The sequence below is a fragment of the Peromyscus californicus genome, unplaced genomic scaffold, assembly GCF_007827085.1.
Source record: "Peromyscus californicus insignis strain IS unplaced genomic scaffold, ASM782708v3 Scaffold_6__1_contigs__length_162567912, whole genome shotgun sequence".
Lineage (NCBI taxonomy): Eukaryota > Metazoa > Chordata > Mammalia > Rodentia > Cricetidae > Peromyscus > Peromyscus californicus.
In genome coordinates this window covers 126,211,894-126,228,735 of record NW_026294584.1, presented here as the reverse complement: position 1 = coordinate 126,228,735, position 16,842 = coordinate 126,211,894, and the positions used below count along the sequence as shown (strand labels likewise).

The 16,842-nt window shown below is 39.2% G+C and overlaps 1 protein-coding gene across 12 annotated transcripts in view; it reads right to left on the bottom strand.

The window, feature by feature from the left end:
• Positions 1 to 16,842, bottom strand: part of Grm7 (glutamate metabotropic receptor 7) — a 930,315-nt gene that overhangs the window by 43,630 nt on the left and 869,843 nt on the right. For 4 of the 12 annotated variants that reach the window (XM_052722188.1, XM_052722187.1, XM_052722196.1 and 1 more), the window contains exon 10: positions 13,929 to 14,020. The exons of 2 other annotated variants lie outside the window; for them this stretch is intronic. In XM_052722188.1, the coding sequence (XP_052578148.1) occupies positions 13,950 to 14,020 (71 nt within the window). In that variant the 3' untranslated portion in view covers positions 13,929 to 13,949. 6 more of the 12 variants (XR_008214660.1, XR_008214659.1, XR_008214661.1 and 3 more) reach the window with 6 other exon arrangements.

Genomic DNA, 16,842 nt, shown 5'->3' with positions numbered 1-16,842 from the left:
ATGTCTAATGAAGACCACTTGTAAGATGAATGGGACTTTCCCCTAGTGACAAGAAAACCATCCTGGGGGTGGTGGCTTATTTATTTCCAGCTCCAGAAAGTTTCTTAGATGAAATCAAACTGTTTGGAATATGTGGCTTCTTTCTTGGTTCTATAGGGCAGACAGTTCTTGTCTTATATTTATTTCTTTTTTTGTTGTTATTCTTATTGCAGATTTATTTTATTTTTTATTCGTGTGTGTGTGTGTGTGTGTGTGTGTGTGTGTGTGTGTGTGTGTGAAATTTATGCAAGTTTTGGTGGTGTCAAAAGAAGACACTGAATCCCATGGTGCTTGAGTTATAGACAGTTGTGAGCTGCGGGATATGGATGCTGGGGACAGAATTCAGGTCCTCTGCAAGAATAGTGAGCACTCACAACTGTTAAGCCATCTAGCCCCTGGGATTTTCTTTCTTAGGAATTATCACTTGCTACCCTTGGCTCTACTAATAAAAAAGCCTATGATCCCCTTATTCTGTAAGGTGTGTGTGTGTGTGTGTGTGTGTGTGTGTGTGTGTGTGTGTGTGTATGTGTGTAGTTGCTCTCAGAAAACACTGCTTTTTTTGTAATTTATCTTTCTCACTGAAAGATAAATTTTATTTGTTAAACTCTTAATGGCACACTTTCACTTCAGGACGAACCCCCAAAGCCTTCATAATAGAAGTGGAAGATATTCACAGTTGAGTTTTAGTGTACTCTTTCTGCCCCTTTATAGCATTAAAATATGTTAACTACATGGCTCCTAACTGAACTAAATGAGAAATGTCAAGAAAACATTTGCAACTTTTAAAGATTTTGTGTGTGTGTGTGTGTGTGTGTGTGTGTGTGTGCGCGCGCGCGCGCGCGCACGCTTGTGGGGTTAAATGCTCACAAATGCAGGGTAAAGGAACTATAGGCATCTAAGAGGCAGATGCCAGTGATGCAGTGGAACATCCTACAATGCACAGAATGGTTCATGGCAAGGTATGACCAAGCCTTAGATGGTAGTAGCACCAGGGTTGAGAGGTTCTGTGTCTAGCGATACTGAAACATGAGCCTGTCTAGAGACACATTCTGCCTTCTACTGGAAGGCATTCTGGTTATTCAGAAACCTGGACTGTGGGCCTAGAGGGCAGGGTTTATCTCTAAAATGTTCTGCTTTACACCCATGGGACTTTGGAAGGCTCATTAAAGTATCTATGCCCTGCTTTCCTGACCTGCCTTCTGAGCCAAGGGTATCTATTAAGGTTATACAAATAAACGACTCAATTAAAATTAAGTGCTTGGCACAATGGATGCTTCTTAGGTTAAGCATTCCATATGTACATCCCACTTCTAAGAATGGCTGCTCTGATATCACTTTTAAAGATTGTGTGTGTGTGTGTGTGTGTGTGTGTGTGTGTGCGCGCGCGCACACACGCTTGTGGGGTTAAATGCTCACAAATGCAGGGTAAAGGAACTAGACTGGAACACCCTCTTATTTGCTGCTTCTATCTTTATATCATAATTAGCATATCCTTTCCTCTTCCCCTCTTCTCATACCTTCCATATCTCAGATTCTGGTTAAAAAGTTATTTGTCCTTCCTCTCTTGGTGGTAAACTCCTTAGATAAATAATGTTCTACCTCAGCCTTATATCCAGAGTCCCTAACATCGCCCAAATTATGTTGGTTCAGTTGGAGCTCATGTGCCATGTCTCCTTTCCTAAGACTGGTAGAGGAAACATCTCTTTAATGTGTCCCACAAAGGTAATGTTTGAAATTATGAAGCCTACTTTTAAGTGAGGTGTGTGTGTTTGTGTGTGTGTGTGTGTGTGTGTGTGTGTGTGTGTGTGTGTGTTTCCTTTATAAGCCATGTTATAAGAGCAGAATCTATTAAATAGCTTTACTGAAAGTGAAAGACTAAGTGATCAACTAGGCTAAGTGGGGTTTCCTTCTCTCCTACTCAGAATATCAGCACCTTTGGCTATACCAGCCTTCTGGCCTTGAGAAAATGCAATACATGGAATGCTACCTGGGATTAATAATTCAGTCCTCTTTCTGTAGTTTTGTATCTCTAGTCCCCATCATGGCTTGAGCTGTTTCCATTCCCATAGATAAGTTGGCATGAGTGGCTACCTACTGTCAGTGTTCATCTGTGTGTAGAAGAAAAGACTGTTTCCAGACTACACTCTGAAACTGAGTACTCGATAATGAAAGATTTGTTGTTGCTATTCTCTCCTTGGCTTAGAATTAACTTGTCAGTTCAAAGATCTTGCAGTTCTTTAATGAGGATATGCTGGGGTATAATGAGGTGAGAATGAGTTTGAAACTCCTTGTGTCTCTAATTTCTGTCTGGTTTCTTAATCTCAATGAACTTAAGTTGTACTTTTATATGTGGGGATAATGCCAGCTCCTCCAACCTGATGCCCTTATGAAATGATGCTGTGTAAATAAATAAATAGGTAAACAAGGACATAGAATGTAATGTGAGGGCAAGTGGTTATAACAAGAACATGGTGGGCTTTGCTTTTTGTTTTCTTCCCCTAGAGTACTGAGATACAAATTTTGATTTTTAAAATTGTGTTCAGATGTGTGTTTGTGTGTCTTCATGTATATAAATATGGTTGCTCAAGTGCCATGGTACACGTATGGAGGTCCAACAACAACTTGAGTTTTGGTTCTTGCCTTCTATACTGTTTGAGATAGGGTCTTTGTTGTTTTCTGTGGTGAACACCCTCAATTTTCTAAGGATTCTCCTGTCTCCATCTCCCATCTCTCTGTAGGGGATTTTAGATTACAGATGCTCATGCTTTATTCTGAATTTTACATGGGTTTTAGGGATTCAAACTCAAGAACTGCAAGTGGATAAACACTGAGCCATCTCCCAAATCCCACTAATACTGTTTTATTGATAAGATGTTTTGTGTGTGTGTGTGTGTGTGTGTGTGTGTGTGTGTGTGTGTGTGTGTGTGTGTATGCATGCCTGTGTGGTTTTTATCTCAAAGTTCATAGAAACAAATAACCAAGGAGTGGTTGCCAGACAATGCCAGACAGTGTTGCCCAAGGTTATCCATGCACAGGACAATTAAGACATAGTCATTGGCTTTGGAAAGAAAAGCCAAAGCTTCCTCCAGCCAACATCAGAATCCCCAAGATTCAATAAATTAAAAAAAAAAAAACACTAAAAAGAAAAGGATTTCATAGCAAATTATTTAACATGGTCTGTTATACCGTGTTCAGCACTTAATATGATGGAGTCAGTTAATCTTATCACCAACCCCTAGGATTCCTAGTAATATCCTGTCCATTTGGAAGATGAGAAAACTGACATACAGAGAAGAAATAGTGTGCTCATATCACTATCGAGAGTAGGGGTGTCCAACATTTTGACATCATGATATATTGTCATTGACTAGTATTGAGCCACATTCACAGCTAGCTCAGGATGCATGGGGACTGTGGGTTCAGCAACCATCAAGGCTGAAACTGATACCTACAGTTAGACTGGACACTGTTCTCCTCAAGATGAAGGCTCATGCAGTAAAAGGGCCAGTCATTGCAGACTGCTCTGATCATTTTCACTACTTGGTGAGGCAGAGTGTGAAGCCACTGCAAAAAATTTAAAATATGGAATCTCTTTGAGGACGTCTGGGGCTTTGATACATGGAGTTCTCTTGTGAGTCTCTTGAAATGATCTCTTGAAGATTCGCCAGCTCACTTTGCCTGCTGAAGTCACTTTGGCCCACTTAGGGCAGAGGAAAAGAAAGACACAGTGATGTAGCTTCTTGTTGGCTGTTGTCATGGAGACGAGGCCTTAAACAATAGTGCTTTTCCTCCCCAGTCATAGACCCAGAAAGCAGCTTCATTTTTTATTTTGTCTGAGGCAGCAGCTGTCTGGAGAGTCGTGAGAAAGGGCTTTGACACAGTTTCTCACGGTGCCAGCAGAGAGCTAGAGTGACTTCCAGGGATATGGTAGATGCCACTTGTGTATTGACCCCCAAACTGTCCCATGCTGTATTCTTTTAATGTCCTGAAGAGGCTTTGGCTGTCACTCTTAATGGTTTCACATCACTGTTGATGGGATGTGCTGTTTAGAAAAAAAGAATTCAGGTGTGACAAGGTTTCTTCTAACCTGGACAGATGTCACAATCAACAAAGCAGCTTCTCCAATCCCTCCAATGTTCCAGTGAGTAAAAGATTAGGGGACCAAATGATTTGAATTTGACTGAGAGTTATTTCAGAAGCTTTCTTCATGGCCAGTCTTCTGCCCTAACGAGGGTTTTTATAATCAATCTTTGATATTTCCTTAAATAGCGCAAGTACAAACAGGTATTGCTAATTTAATGTAAATGTCACTGCATGGTCTCAGTCTGAGTGAATTTGTGCCTACAGTCAGGAACTATGGGCTGTGTTATGAAATGTAATGAGGACTGAGTGTGTTTAAATGTGATTTCCAGGACAGCTCTTTGATAGCTCATCGACGCTTTGGCTGTAAGGCACCATTGCTCTAGAATGAATCAATACTAAATAGGTTGAAGACAGGTCAGGAGATTTATTGATATTTCAATCTGAAAAATCTCACAGGTTTTTCCAGACAAAAATCAGTTGCAGAAAGATCACTTGACTCAAACTTATTGGGAATGTTACAGAAAGAAAATGCAGACAAATTAGCCAAGAAGGGAATGAGAAAGCTGCAGTTCCCAAAGTTCTTCCCTAGAAGGGAAACAGAAAATTCCTGTTAATTTAAGGTGACAGAATAAAACTCATAGTTAACATTGCATAGCTACTGGACACATCCTGTGTGAAGTACTTTATCATCACTTAGTCTGTATAACTACTATATAAAACAATGTGTTGCAAAATGATCAAAACTGCACAGAGAGATGGTCTTTGCTAACAAGTCACAAGTCACATTGCCTGCCTTGCATAAATGATAATAAGAGAACACTGGTCTGTTATTTTTTTTCCTGTAAATGAGAGTGGGGTAGGAATCCCTATTGAAGCTACTCTCCTTGATCTATCCTGTAATATACTGAGAACTAAGTACACTGCAAGAGACTGGCTTTCTCTGTGATGCATGTTAATGGACAACAATAAATTTCTGTTATATGTAGCCCACCACCATTTAGGGGCATCCATGTCATTCTTGAGTAAAACTCCAAGACAGGATGCTAATAGACTATGGTCTCAAGACTTCACACTGTAATTTCTCCCATTCTTTTGGAATTTTGAGAGCAAACTGCTAGATCACTCATGCCCAAACACATGTAAACTGTGCCAGTCTCTTTCATTCATGAAATCAATTGGTGGGCTGGAAAGAAAGACTTTCTGGGAAGACTTAGGATGCAGGCAGACACTTGCCTTGGCCATCAGCTTGACTGTGTGCCAATGCAGATGGTTATTTGTAGTTGCATGTTACCTGAAGAGAAACAGCAGCTCAGGGCTGTTCTGAAGTCTAACAGATGATGGCAAATTAAAATGTAAAAGAAATTTGTAAACTTCACCAGAAAATAAAAACAAGAAGAGGAAAAGGGATTAAGTCCCTAGAAGGAAAGACGAGTGTGTTTGCATGCTCACCCTAGGAGGCCAGTTTAGTCCAGTGTTCAGCTACACTGAAAGCCAGTGTGTTTTGTGTGTGTGTGTGTGTGTGTGTGTGTGTGTGTGTGTGTGTGTGTGTGTGGCCTTGCTATTGCACAAAGCACATGGAGGAGGGGCAGGTGCTGAAGCTGTGGTAGAAATTTTACTTTTCTTTTCAAAGGAAGTCCCTAGTACTATTCAGTAAGGCCAATGAAATCTACTTCTGAGTTTAATCAACTTTTTGTGTGTGTGTTCTCATGCCAGATGTGACCATTTGAAGCTTAGGTGTAGTCTAACCTAAGCATAAGTATATGAGGACTGGAAAATTAAATCAGGCTGTGATCAGCTCCAGTGGACCTGCAGACTTGACTATATGCTCCTTGATGGATTCTAATGAGTTGTAATGAGTGAAATGCTCCAGGATCTGGAAGGTTACTCTCTTCTAAGTTGGAGTTATTGTGCTTAATTATTCAGGCCACTGAAGAAGAAGAACAGTTACACCATGTGGTCTTATCATTTCAAGAAAGAAAGGGGAAAGGTGGAGGAAAAGGGGAGCATGGAAGGGAAAGAAGGGAGGGGAGGAGAGTAAGAAAAGGGTAGGAAGAAAAGGAAGGAAGGGGAAAAGAAGGATGAGAAGAAAAGGAGAGGAAGGAAGAAAATGTAAGGGAGAGATGAGAAGGGAAAAAAATAGAGGGCAGGAGGAAAGGAAAGAAAATAGCTAATGTTATTCTTCTGTGGTCTCATTGTTGGATGATGATTCCAATCTTGAGGTCCTGGAAAGCCTAAGCATTCTAGTGTCGACCAATAAGAACATGAAATGATGATAAGATAAATGAAACAGAAAGAAAAAAGCAGTGAACTTTTTTTTCAGATGTAGAAAAGTTCACCAGAAAAGCTTCTGTCCTCAAGTCCCAAGGTTGATGTCTGTCCTGCCACTCAGTCACTGGTGTCTTGCCGGGGAAGGTATCACTCAGTTCTAAGCTTTCGTTTCTTGTATAGAAATAGTGATAAGAATACCTGCCTCAGAGCTTGGTTAGGTTCTTTGCAAACTCAGCAGTAAGAGTGATATGCAGGGATTATTCTCATAATCATAACCAACATTACAGCTTCTATTATTTAATCATGTTAGAACTTTGTAGGTAAAAACGAATGAGTTTGCTGCTCCTGGACAATTCTGCATTGGAGGTAAGGTTGATAATACTCAATTTTAAAGGATCAGTGAAAATTTCTGGTTTTGTTAACCAATTTTATTATATACTGGCATACAAGGAGAGTAAATGTGTTTTTACTAACAAAGATGAAAGGTTTCCTGTTCTGCTCTGTTATTATTCTGTCACTCAGAACATATACCAGAACTATTATTTTTACTTAAAATGTCCATTCACTTGCCAGCAGGCCTGGACTTGCTGTTAAAGTTAATCATATGGAGTAGTACATATACCAGATAGTGTGAGTCTATGTATCCTGCAGCAGTCTTGCACTGATAGCTTTTTCTCTGTTGACCTCACCAAGGCAGAAGACTATTAATGACCCATCAGAAGGCCACAGTGACCCATCTCGAAAAAAAGAGCCAACTCTACCTAGACACGAGTTTGGCTGACTTCAATGGTAATTTACATGTCATCCTGCCAACTATGATGGCTTATGCTAGACAAAATATGAAACCAGAGCCTAAGAAAATGGCTCAGTTGATAAAGTGCTTGCTGTATAGACATGAAGACCTGAATCCATTCCTTAGAACCATGTGAGCAGTGGCACATGCTTGTAACCCCAGAATTGGAGGAATGGAGACAGGAGGATCCTTGGGACTTGGAATATGACTAGCTATTGGAATATGACTAAACTGATGAACTCCAATTTCATTATGACCCTCTGTCTCAAAGAATAAGGTAAAATCCAAGTGAGAAGAATGCTCATTGGCCATCTATGGCTTCCATGTATAGACACACACACACACACACACACACACACACACACACACACACACACACATAAAATTAAACAAAATACATAATCATATCTAGAAAAGAGGGAAGCGGATAAAACCCAAGGAAAGGAAAGGAAAAAATGGAAAAGAAATGGAATGAAGGAAGACAGAAGGAAGAGGGAAGGGAGAAGAAATTGAAGGGGGAAGGGAAGTAGATCAGAGATGACTAAGGATGTCACTTGTATGTTCTCACGTATGACCCACCTTTACGTAGGAGGGCTCTACTATACAGGATCCAAAGGTGTCTCCATGGTATCCCATTAAGGGAACTTGTTTCTATGGGAAACTGAGGATTACATAAAATGGGGCTTATCCATGGTCACAGAGATGTACAAGGCAAGCCAAATATGTGACACTCCAACTACCTCCACAAGGATCACATTCCAAGTTTAGTTTTCCTTATTCTTGGCTAGGGAAAATGACAACACAGTCAAGGACATGCCCAACACTTACCAATGTGAAGCAACTATTCCCATTAAAATCATCTAAAGGTTTGGATCAGCTAAGCAAGAACACCCATGGGAGATTTCTCTAGCATGCTCTTGTATAAGTTGATACCTTGGAGGTTACTCTGAGAAAGGACAGATAGAAAAAAAAGAATTCAAAACCAATCTTCAAGTCAAAAAGGCAAAATAAATTATGAGAATATTCATGTAGAACATAAAGGAAATAATGATTACCTTTGATTCCGAGAGAAACTTAATTTAAAATGTGTTCAAGCTTCAACTTCAATGAAGGGAGGGAGGGAGGGAGGGAGAGAGAGAGAGAGAGAGAGAGAGAGAGAGAGAGAGAGAATCTGCAAAGTTGAGGTACATCTTTAGTAGTTAGAAACCATAACAGAACCATCAGTTGAATATTGAGATGAACCTCCCTCATAGCAGTCAGATGGGGGAGAATTTTCAGTGATGAACTACATATATTTTTCTTTTGATATTAAAGTGACATTTGGTTCTAAAAGACAAAACTTGTCATAAATAGCTGGATCTAAGAAAACCCACTCACTTGATCACAAAGCCATCAGCCAGCCATCAAAATAGACTTTAGAACTATTTAAAGTTTATACGTGTGAGCTTGATTGATTGAGTCTATATGTACCACATGATTGCAAAAGCCCATGGTGGGTAGAAAAGTGTATTGGCACCTCTAGAACTGAAGTTACAGGTGGTTGCGAGCTGCCACATGGGCTCTCGGAACTTTACCTGGGTCCTCTGTCTGTGCAGTAACTGCTTTTAACCACTGAGCCATCTCTCCATTCCCAACCCATTTCCGATGGAAACTGTGAAGTTCATGTGTGATTGGAATGATAAATGGTATAAAAATTCGTAGTCCACAGACGAAAGACATAAGCATAAACTGTGTTGGTTTTGTATGTTGACTGAACGCACCAAAATGGAGATTAAATGCAGGTATAGTACTGATACCACTTTTAGGATTTTCACATAAAACCACAAGACAATTTTGAAACCTGACATCAGCATAAAAGTCACCTCTTTAGTCTGTATGATCTTGATGGCTTTGTCTTGAAGGATACAGTCCTACCTGCTGAGTTACATAGACTGAGTATTTTCTTATTCATAATTCTTATTCACTGTTATCTATATACCAGTCAGGTTCTAGGTAAGGCTGAGAGCCTGGGACTCACCAGGACTCACCAAAGGCACAGAGATAAAGGAAACTTTATCCCCACATAGTCAGGCCACTTCCTGGATGTCATGCCCTAAGATAATGTGTCCTTAACTCTGATACAGCAGCTTTGCAGAACCATTTCTCATTCACAAACATGCCCCATTATTTTTATGCTTCAGATTCTTTGTGCATAGTCTTCCCCATTTTAAGTGTCTTTCCTTGTATGGCTGCCTGGACCACCTGGCATGCAGGGTGGAGCATGGTGCTCTCCATACATAGCTGGACAATTAATGTACTTCTAATAAGAGCCCCCATCATTTGGAGTTAAAATTGCTTACCTTAGTATCCTCCATCATGTTTGAGTTCCCTGAGGGATTTGTCCATTTCTGTCTCCCATTTGTGTCACCTCAGGGCTGGCACAGGGGCAAAGCTTCTGAGATAGTCATTTGACTGTCCCCCCTTAACGGCAGTCTCATGGTTCATAAATCTTGGTGAGACTGAGCCAGGCAGTGGTTCAATGTACCTTGTGATGCAGTTTCCATGACTTAAGGAAGGGAAGGGTTTGTATAACTCTACTGTGCTAGTAAAACTACCGGCTGTGTGTGCTTTCATCCTATTCTTTAAGTGGGATGTGAGCTGCAGAGCTGGGTGGCAGGTATTAATTGGTTTCTGAGCATGTGCTGAGAGATCGGTCCTGTTGAGATTTATTGCTGCATTTATTTCTGAGGTGATTCTGTGTCAAAAGTGGGGGTAGCCTTATATTCTTTGCTGTGCTATATTTAGAGAGTGTTTCAAAGTGGATTTAAAATTGAAGTGGTCTCCTGTTCAAACAGGGCCACCGCATTGAATGCTAAAGAGGAAGAATCTCAATAGGATGTAAAGCCTTGTACGACAGAGTTCTTAAAAGCTACAAGTGCTAAATAATCCCATTATATGAATGACAAGAAACAGAAGATTATTAAGATTTATTTATTTGGGGGCATGTGTATGTTTGCATGGTGTCCATGTATTTGCATGTGTGGGTGGGCAAGTATATGGGTAAATGTGCAGCTATATTTTGAAGCCAGAGGTTGATATCAAGTGTATTCCTTGATTATTCTTCTCTTTATTTATTGAGGAAAGCTCTCTTGCTGTACCCAAATCTTGCCAATTTGGCTAGTCTAGCTAGCCAGTTTCCTTTGGGAATCCCCTGTTTTCCCCTCCCAACAACTGGGATTGTAGGTGGACTGTCACATCATCAGGAATTTATTTAGGTGCTAGGGATCCAAATTGTATGCTTGGACAGCAAGCACTTTACCCACTATGCCTTCTTCCTAGCCCTTAGTAACTTAAAAAAATGCAGTTCCGCCGGGCGGTGGTGGCGCACGCCTTTAATCCCAGCACTCGGGAGGCAGAGCCAGGCGGATCTCTGTGAGTTCGAGGCCAACCTGGGCTACCAAGTGAGTTCCAGGAGAGGCGCAAAGCTACACAGAGAAACCCTGTCTCGAAAAACCAAAAAAAAAAAAAAAAAAAATGCAGTTCCATAAGTTGATATCTCAATAGTATTAAAACCTGAATACTTGCTCAGAAGAACAAAACTGTGCAAAAACACAAAAATGTAATTATATGTCTGTATATGCAAGGCTGGATTGAACCTAATGCTTTGTAATCACACCACCATCCTCCAGTACTCAACTGCTGTATGAAAACAACCTATTTCCTGGCCTGAGTAAAGTACAGGATCAGTCATTTTTTTCTTTTTCTTCCTTCCCTAATTAGATGTTAAAGTAAGTATTGCTAGACTGGTAACTTGTCACATAGTTATAAAGTTTATAAACCCATAAATGAAAAGATGGAGTAATGCTTTTGCTGATGTCAGGTGTAGGCATCTGTCAGAGATGCCTACTTTGAAAACAGGTTCCTTACACACAACAGATTTTCTAGCCATGTTACACTTTGTTTTGTTTGACTTTAAATTTGTTTCCTTTCATCTCTTACAAGCAAATGCCATGCTTGCTGTATTTGATGTATCTTTGATGGGACCCAGTGGCTGAAATGGAGTTTTAATAGCTAATTAGTATAAAATTTGCTCTTACAACTGTAATTTTCTCTTTATCATTTCATCTCCCTGAATACTGTCACACAGAAATAGATTCAAACATGGGGCCCTTGGAGCATTTCTTTAGTTGGTCTCCAAATAAAGGTAGTTCTTATTGTTAATGGGGAACAGTTGTTGCCTACTCTTTGAAAATACATAACTTGGACCATCTTCTACCCCCAATTATTTTGAAAGGGAACAAATATAAAGTGCATCCTTCCTTTGAGAAGATACCCCTAAACTGATCAGGAAAAAAAATCAAGTGCAAATATTACTTGCATCCACAAGGCCATCAAAAAGGAAAAACACATTAGTGAATGAATGTGCCATACTGTGGCACTGGGAAAAGAAAGACCAGTTCACATTCCTTATCCTGTGATGTGACCTGTCTGCTTACTCTCTCAGAATCTCACCAACAAAATCTGTGAGTAAAATAATCTCATGTTGGTTTTGTTTCTAAGCACCACTTCCTAGCAGTATTTATTTTTAAATTTGTATTACATTTTGTGTGTGTGTGTGTGTGTGTGTGTGTGTGTGTGTGTGTGTGTGTGTAGGTCAGAAAACTACCCCAGGGAGCCTGCTCTCCCACCATGTAGATCTCAGGGTGTAACTCAGGTCATCAGGCTTGGCAGCAAGCTCCCTTACCTGCTGAGCCGACATGCAGATCTCTACCAATACTTTTTAACTGAAAGGTCAACTTCATATAGTTTTCTATTACATCCTTTAAACCAAAAGGCACCAACTGAGAATGGAGCTAAAGAGAATTTTTAATAGATGGATATTTAGTCTATCTTTTTTTTTCCTGGGGATAATTCTTTCTCATTTATTTTCAGGAAGTCTTCTGTAAAAGAACTGTGAAATGACGAGCCGCAGTGTTTTGACAATCACTGGTACAGCAGAGACTTGAAATCTCACTGGGATACAGTTACATATTCACTGTAGGGAAGAATGCCCTATTTAAAATCTAGGACACATCATGTTGATACAGGGAAAAGGAAATAACTATGGAAACAATACATCTGAAATTAAAGACTGAGATGTTGCATCCTTCTAAAATCAACAGGAAATGTAATTACTCTTTGAAAGTAATTGCAGCCTGTCTTTGAGTACTAAGTGGATTTTTTTAAAGACTAAGATATTATTTGTATGTAGAATATCATTCCAAAAAAACATATTGTGTCTGGACAGTGATTTAACAGAAGTCCCATGACACACACAAAGAGAAATGCTAGTCCACATTGTTAAACATAATGTTAGTCTCCATGACAAGACCTCACTTTCATAGATCTCTAGAAATAGGCCTTCCAGCTGTTTTAAAAACAAGAGAGTATATGTAGAGACAAGCAGAAGGGAGTCTTTTATTCAAATTTATCACCTAATTTAAATTTTTTAATTTCATTTTTAACATGTGTGTGTGTTTGTGTGTGTGTGTGTGTGTGTATGAATTTTCAGGGGCATGTAAGTGCTGATGTCCATGGAGGCCAGAAGAGGGCATCAGATTCCTGGGGTGACATTGTTGGTGGTTGTTTGCCTTCCAATCTGGGTGCTAGGAATTGAACTCAAGTCTTCTACAAGAGCATTACACAATCTTATCTGCTGAGGCATTTCTCCAGCTTTTCACCCTATTCTCCATGCCCTCCACTGTTTATTTTTTCTACCATTTGGATGTTGCTGAATCCATTTAGACAAAGATGTTTGAAAGCAAGAGATGTTTTCCACTGTGATTCTATATTGCTTAGGCTGACATTCAGAAATGATAAGGACAGTAGCATCTTTAAGAGTAATCTTACAGCACAGATTCACTAATAGGCTAACAAAGTAGTACATGAGCATGAATGGTGTGAGTCAGTTGATGAATGGTGAGTCAAGACATTTCATTCATATGATCAGTTGATCAGGTCACATAACCCATTGTTTTTAATACAATGGTAATAGTTGGTAGACCCTCTGTCTATTTTGAAATTTCCTTTGCCCTTTGTCATCTTTCTTTGACCCCTTCCCTACTTTCAGAGAACATTAAAGTTAACTTGATTTCTCAGAGAAAGAAACATGATTGACAAATCATTAATTCCAGCCATAAAACTTTCCTGTAGTTAATTGTTGAAAAAAGAAAGAAAGAAAGAAAGAAAGAAAGAAAGAAAGAAAGAAAGAAAGGAGAACAAAATAAAAAGAAAAAAACCAAGACAATTAATCTTACAATGTTAGGACCAGCTATTCATATTTTTTTAAGTAGATATACTCCCAGGAATGTGTACATTTATTTTGATGTACCAAGTAATGATAACTGAAGTAGATATGTGTACTTGACTGATAAAGCATGCCCCTTTTTTCCATATCAGTGATCCATACTGTCAGAATGTAAAAACACACATTTAAAAATAATTTTTTTACCATCACTTATTTTAAATTAGACTCTGCATCAGAATAAATAGCACCCATTCTCTAACAAGACTGGTTAGTTGCCACACCCAAAACCATGTTCTCCAGTAAAGATAACAGGCATGGAACTAGAGCTGTCACTGAGCTCATCAAACAGATCATATTTCAAAACTCATTTCTTCATACAGATAGAATTTCATATTGTCATGCACGGTGTTCATGAAAACATGTCTATTCTTAGTGTAGACAATAACACACAAATAAATGAAAAGGAGATTGTTTTCTTACCTTTCGGGAAGCAGTCAAAAGCTATACTGTTGGTGGGATAGTGTACCAAGTTACGGACTTTTGTACACTCTTTCTTACTGGTGGTATACAGTCTACAGGAAAAGTAAATATATAGGAATGTATAAAATAAATGTGCAGACAATATTCTTTTTTATTATAATCAGTTATTTTTTATTGTTGTTGAAGAAGAGGCTGTAATAGAGACCCACAGACATTGTGCCCACTATTTCAGTGGATACAATAGGCTTGGGTAGACCAGTTCACCATAATTTAGGCACCTCTGAACATGGGGGTGCTGGTGCCACTAGAGAACTGAAGGCAACTAGGTTGTACTTGCTTGAGTTGGTGCAACTGAGGCAACCAGTCCCCAAATAACTGATCTACCTGTCTCTCTCCTTCCTGTTGCCATTCCTTTTACCTCAGCCTAGTTCATTCTTGCTGATCAGCTTTGCCTGGTTAGTCCAGAAGGATGGATACGAATAGTGCCATGTTGAGAATGTTAGAGATCCAAACAGATGAAGAAGCAAAACAAAACAAGAAACATTAACAAATTAGCATAGCATGGAAATGTGTTACAGAACTTTCTAGGCAGTATTATTTGTGTACAATTTGTTGCCCACATCCATTTTCCAGCAGCCTAGATATTTTTATTAATCAAATACTTTCTTCTACTGATATTTCTATTTTATGTGATTTCTTTCCTTGAGACCAGCACAGGATTTTTCTTGTTTTCCTTATAGTCAATGCCAAATAGTAATAAAAAAGAAAATATCAATATCAGAATACATTTATGTTGAAATTATCTTATTTTATATTTTGTATCTGAGATACACATTGTTGTTATTCTAATATGGTCTTCCCCACGTTCTATGTTCATGGGCATCATCCCATTTGTTGTGGAGCACATCTAGCTTCTCCATCGGTTATACACTCCCATATCCAATAAGTGGGGTGTGTTCTTAGCTGCCCACCTGCCTACTATGACTAGCTCCTACTGACCTTCCAGGTTATGCTCTGCATTCACCCAGGTGTTTTGACTTGAGTTATTTCTCAGCCTGGGGGACATCAACTTAGAAAATGGATGGTATCTTAGAACCAGGGTAGTCACAGCCTCTCATCATTATGCAGTGCAATCCTTGCCCAAGGGAAGCATGAGATAAAGGGGTAATTCACATAGAATCTGATGAGCGTGACCATTCCAGATGAGGAAGATACCACATCATATTCACCAATAACAATTAAATCATGCTGCCAACCAATTGATATACATCCAGCTTTAAAAGGATTGTAAGAGTAGTCATAAGCCACAGCCCAAGCATGACCACATCCTCCGATTCATTTGCCATGAACATATACATGGAAGTCAGCATTCTCAATACAGGGAGAGAGGCCAGATTCAGGAAGTAGGTGAGAAAAGCAGATTTTGAAGAAATTCTGAGGAGAAGTATCTTGGTCATAGTTAAAGTATCCAAATGAGTTTTGGCTTTTCTGAACCCCTGTGACAGGAATCACTTTTATATAAATAAAAGTCTTGGAGCTTCATCCCATTGCCCTTTGGGCTTGCTAATTTTCAGTCTGAACATAGACCCTGGCAAACACTGGCCTGAGCTTGAATATAGAATACATGCACAGTGCACAGATAACATTAACACTTTGACAAGTTTGTTTCTTTTTCCCAACAAAAAAGATGTTATTCTTTAAAGCAATCGGAATTTTAACTGAAGGAGCAACTTGAGAGGACCATTTCAATCCTTGAAAAATAATGAAGTGCAGAGGGCGGTTTTAATGTCTGCACATTTTAAGCCAAGAAGCAAGCTCATTTTCATGTAGACGTGTGCCGTGGGGAAGTGGATGCGTGGAAGCGGCCATGCGCCAGATGGCAAGCTGTGGTGATGGAGCAGAGCCGTTCAAGATGAAAACACCAAGGACTGAGATACATTCACACTAAGTGTTCAGAGCACAGATGAACTGGAGAGCGCTTCTGGTCCATTCATTACTTTGAAGTTCATACTATGCACTGGCCTGTCTTCTTACATATCTTTCACCACCTTAAAAAAGAATTTCCCCTTTGGAGAGATGCATATTTTCAAGTGCATATATTATTCATAATTTTTTACCACATATCTTAAGTTAAGCAAATATTTCCTGTGTCTCCATTGCCAAAATTTAGATTTTGGAGATTATTTGAGCCATTATTGGTTTTCAACATAATATGATATTATGTCACCATTTCATAGCTTCAGAACCTTGTCTATTTTCATTGACTTAAATTTTCACTATTATCTTAACACATATTATGCATATTTGTGACTTTCAGGTCACAGATTAAAATACAGTTGAATGTGATATCCCATTTTCTACATCAGAAGCTTGTTTGGGGAATATTTCAAATGTTGTATTTTTAATGTCCAATTATTTTATTCCTTTATGCTATGTTTCTTCCAGATAAGCACTAATACTAATATGATGGAGCCAGTTTCCACTATGGACTCATACTGGACATTCCAAGATTAAATAATTGCCTTTAATATACATAAACGTCCAGATCTGTGATGTCCAGTGCAGTAGTTACAGCTTTGGCTGGCTACTTATTTAAAGTAAAATCAAATAAAAACAAAGATTTATTGTCTCATTTGAAAAGCTGTACTTTTAGGTGCTTGAGAGACACTGGGGTTTATGTTGGCTGTATTAGACAACGCAGAATCAGAATACACTGTTGCCTGCTGACAGTGCTGTTAGATGGCTTGGGAGAAATGGAGTCTCTCAATGCGCTGTGAGAGCTGGATCATCAAAAACCCCAATGTTTGGAGGGAGGCACATGAATCTCCTCCTGTGGTTCAGCCAATTTCTAGTTATCCTTTGTGGTGTTTTAGGTTAGTGGATACACAATACCAGAAGAGTTTGAAGAATTTCA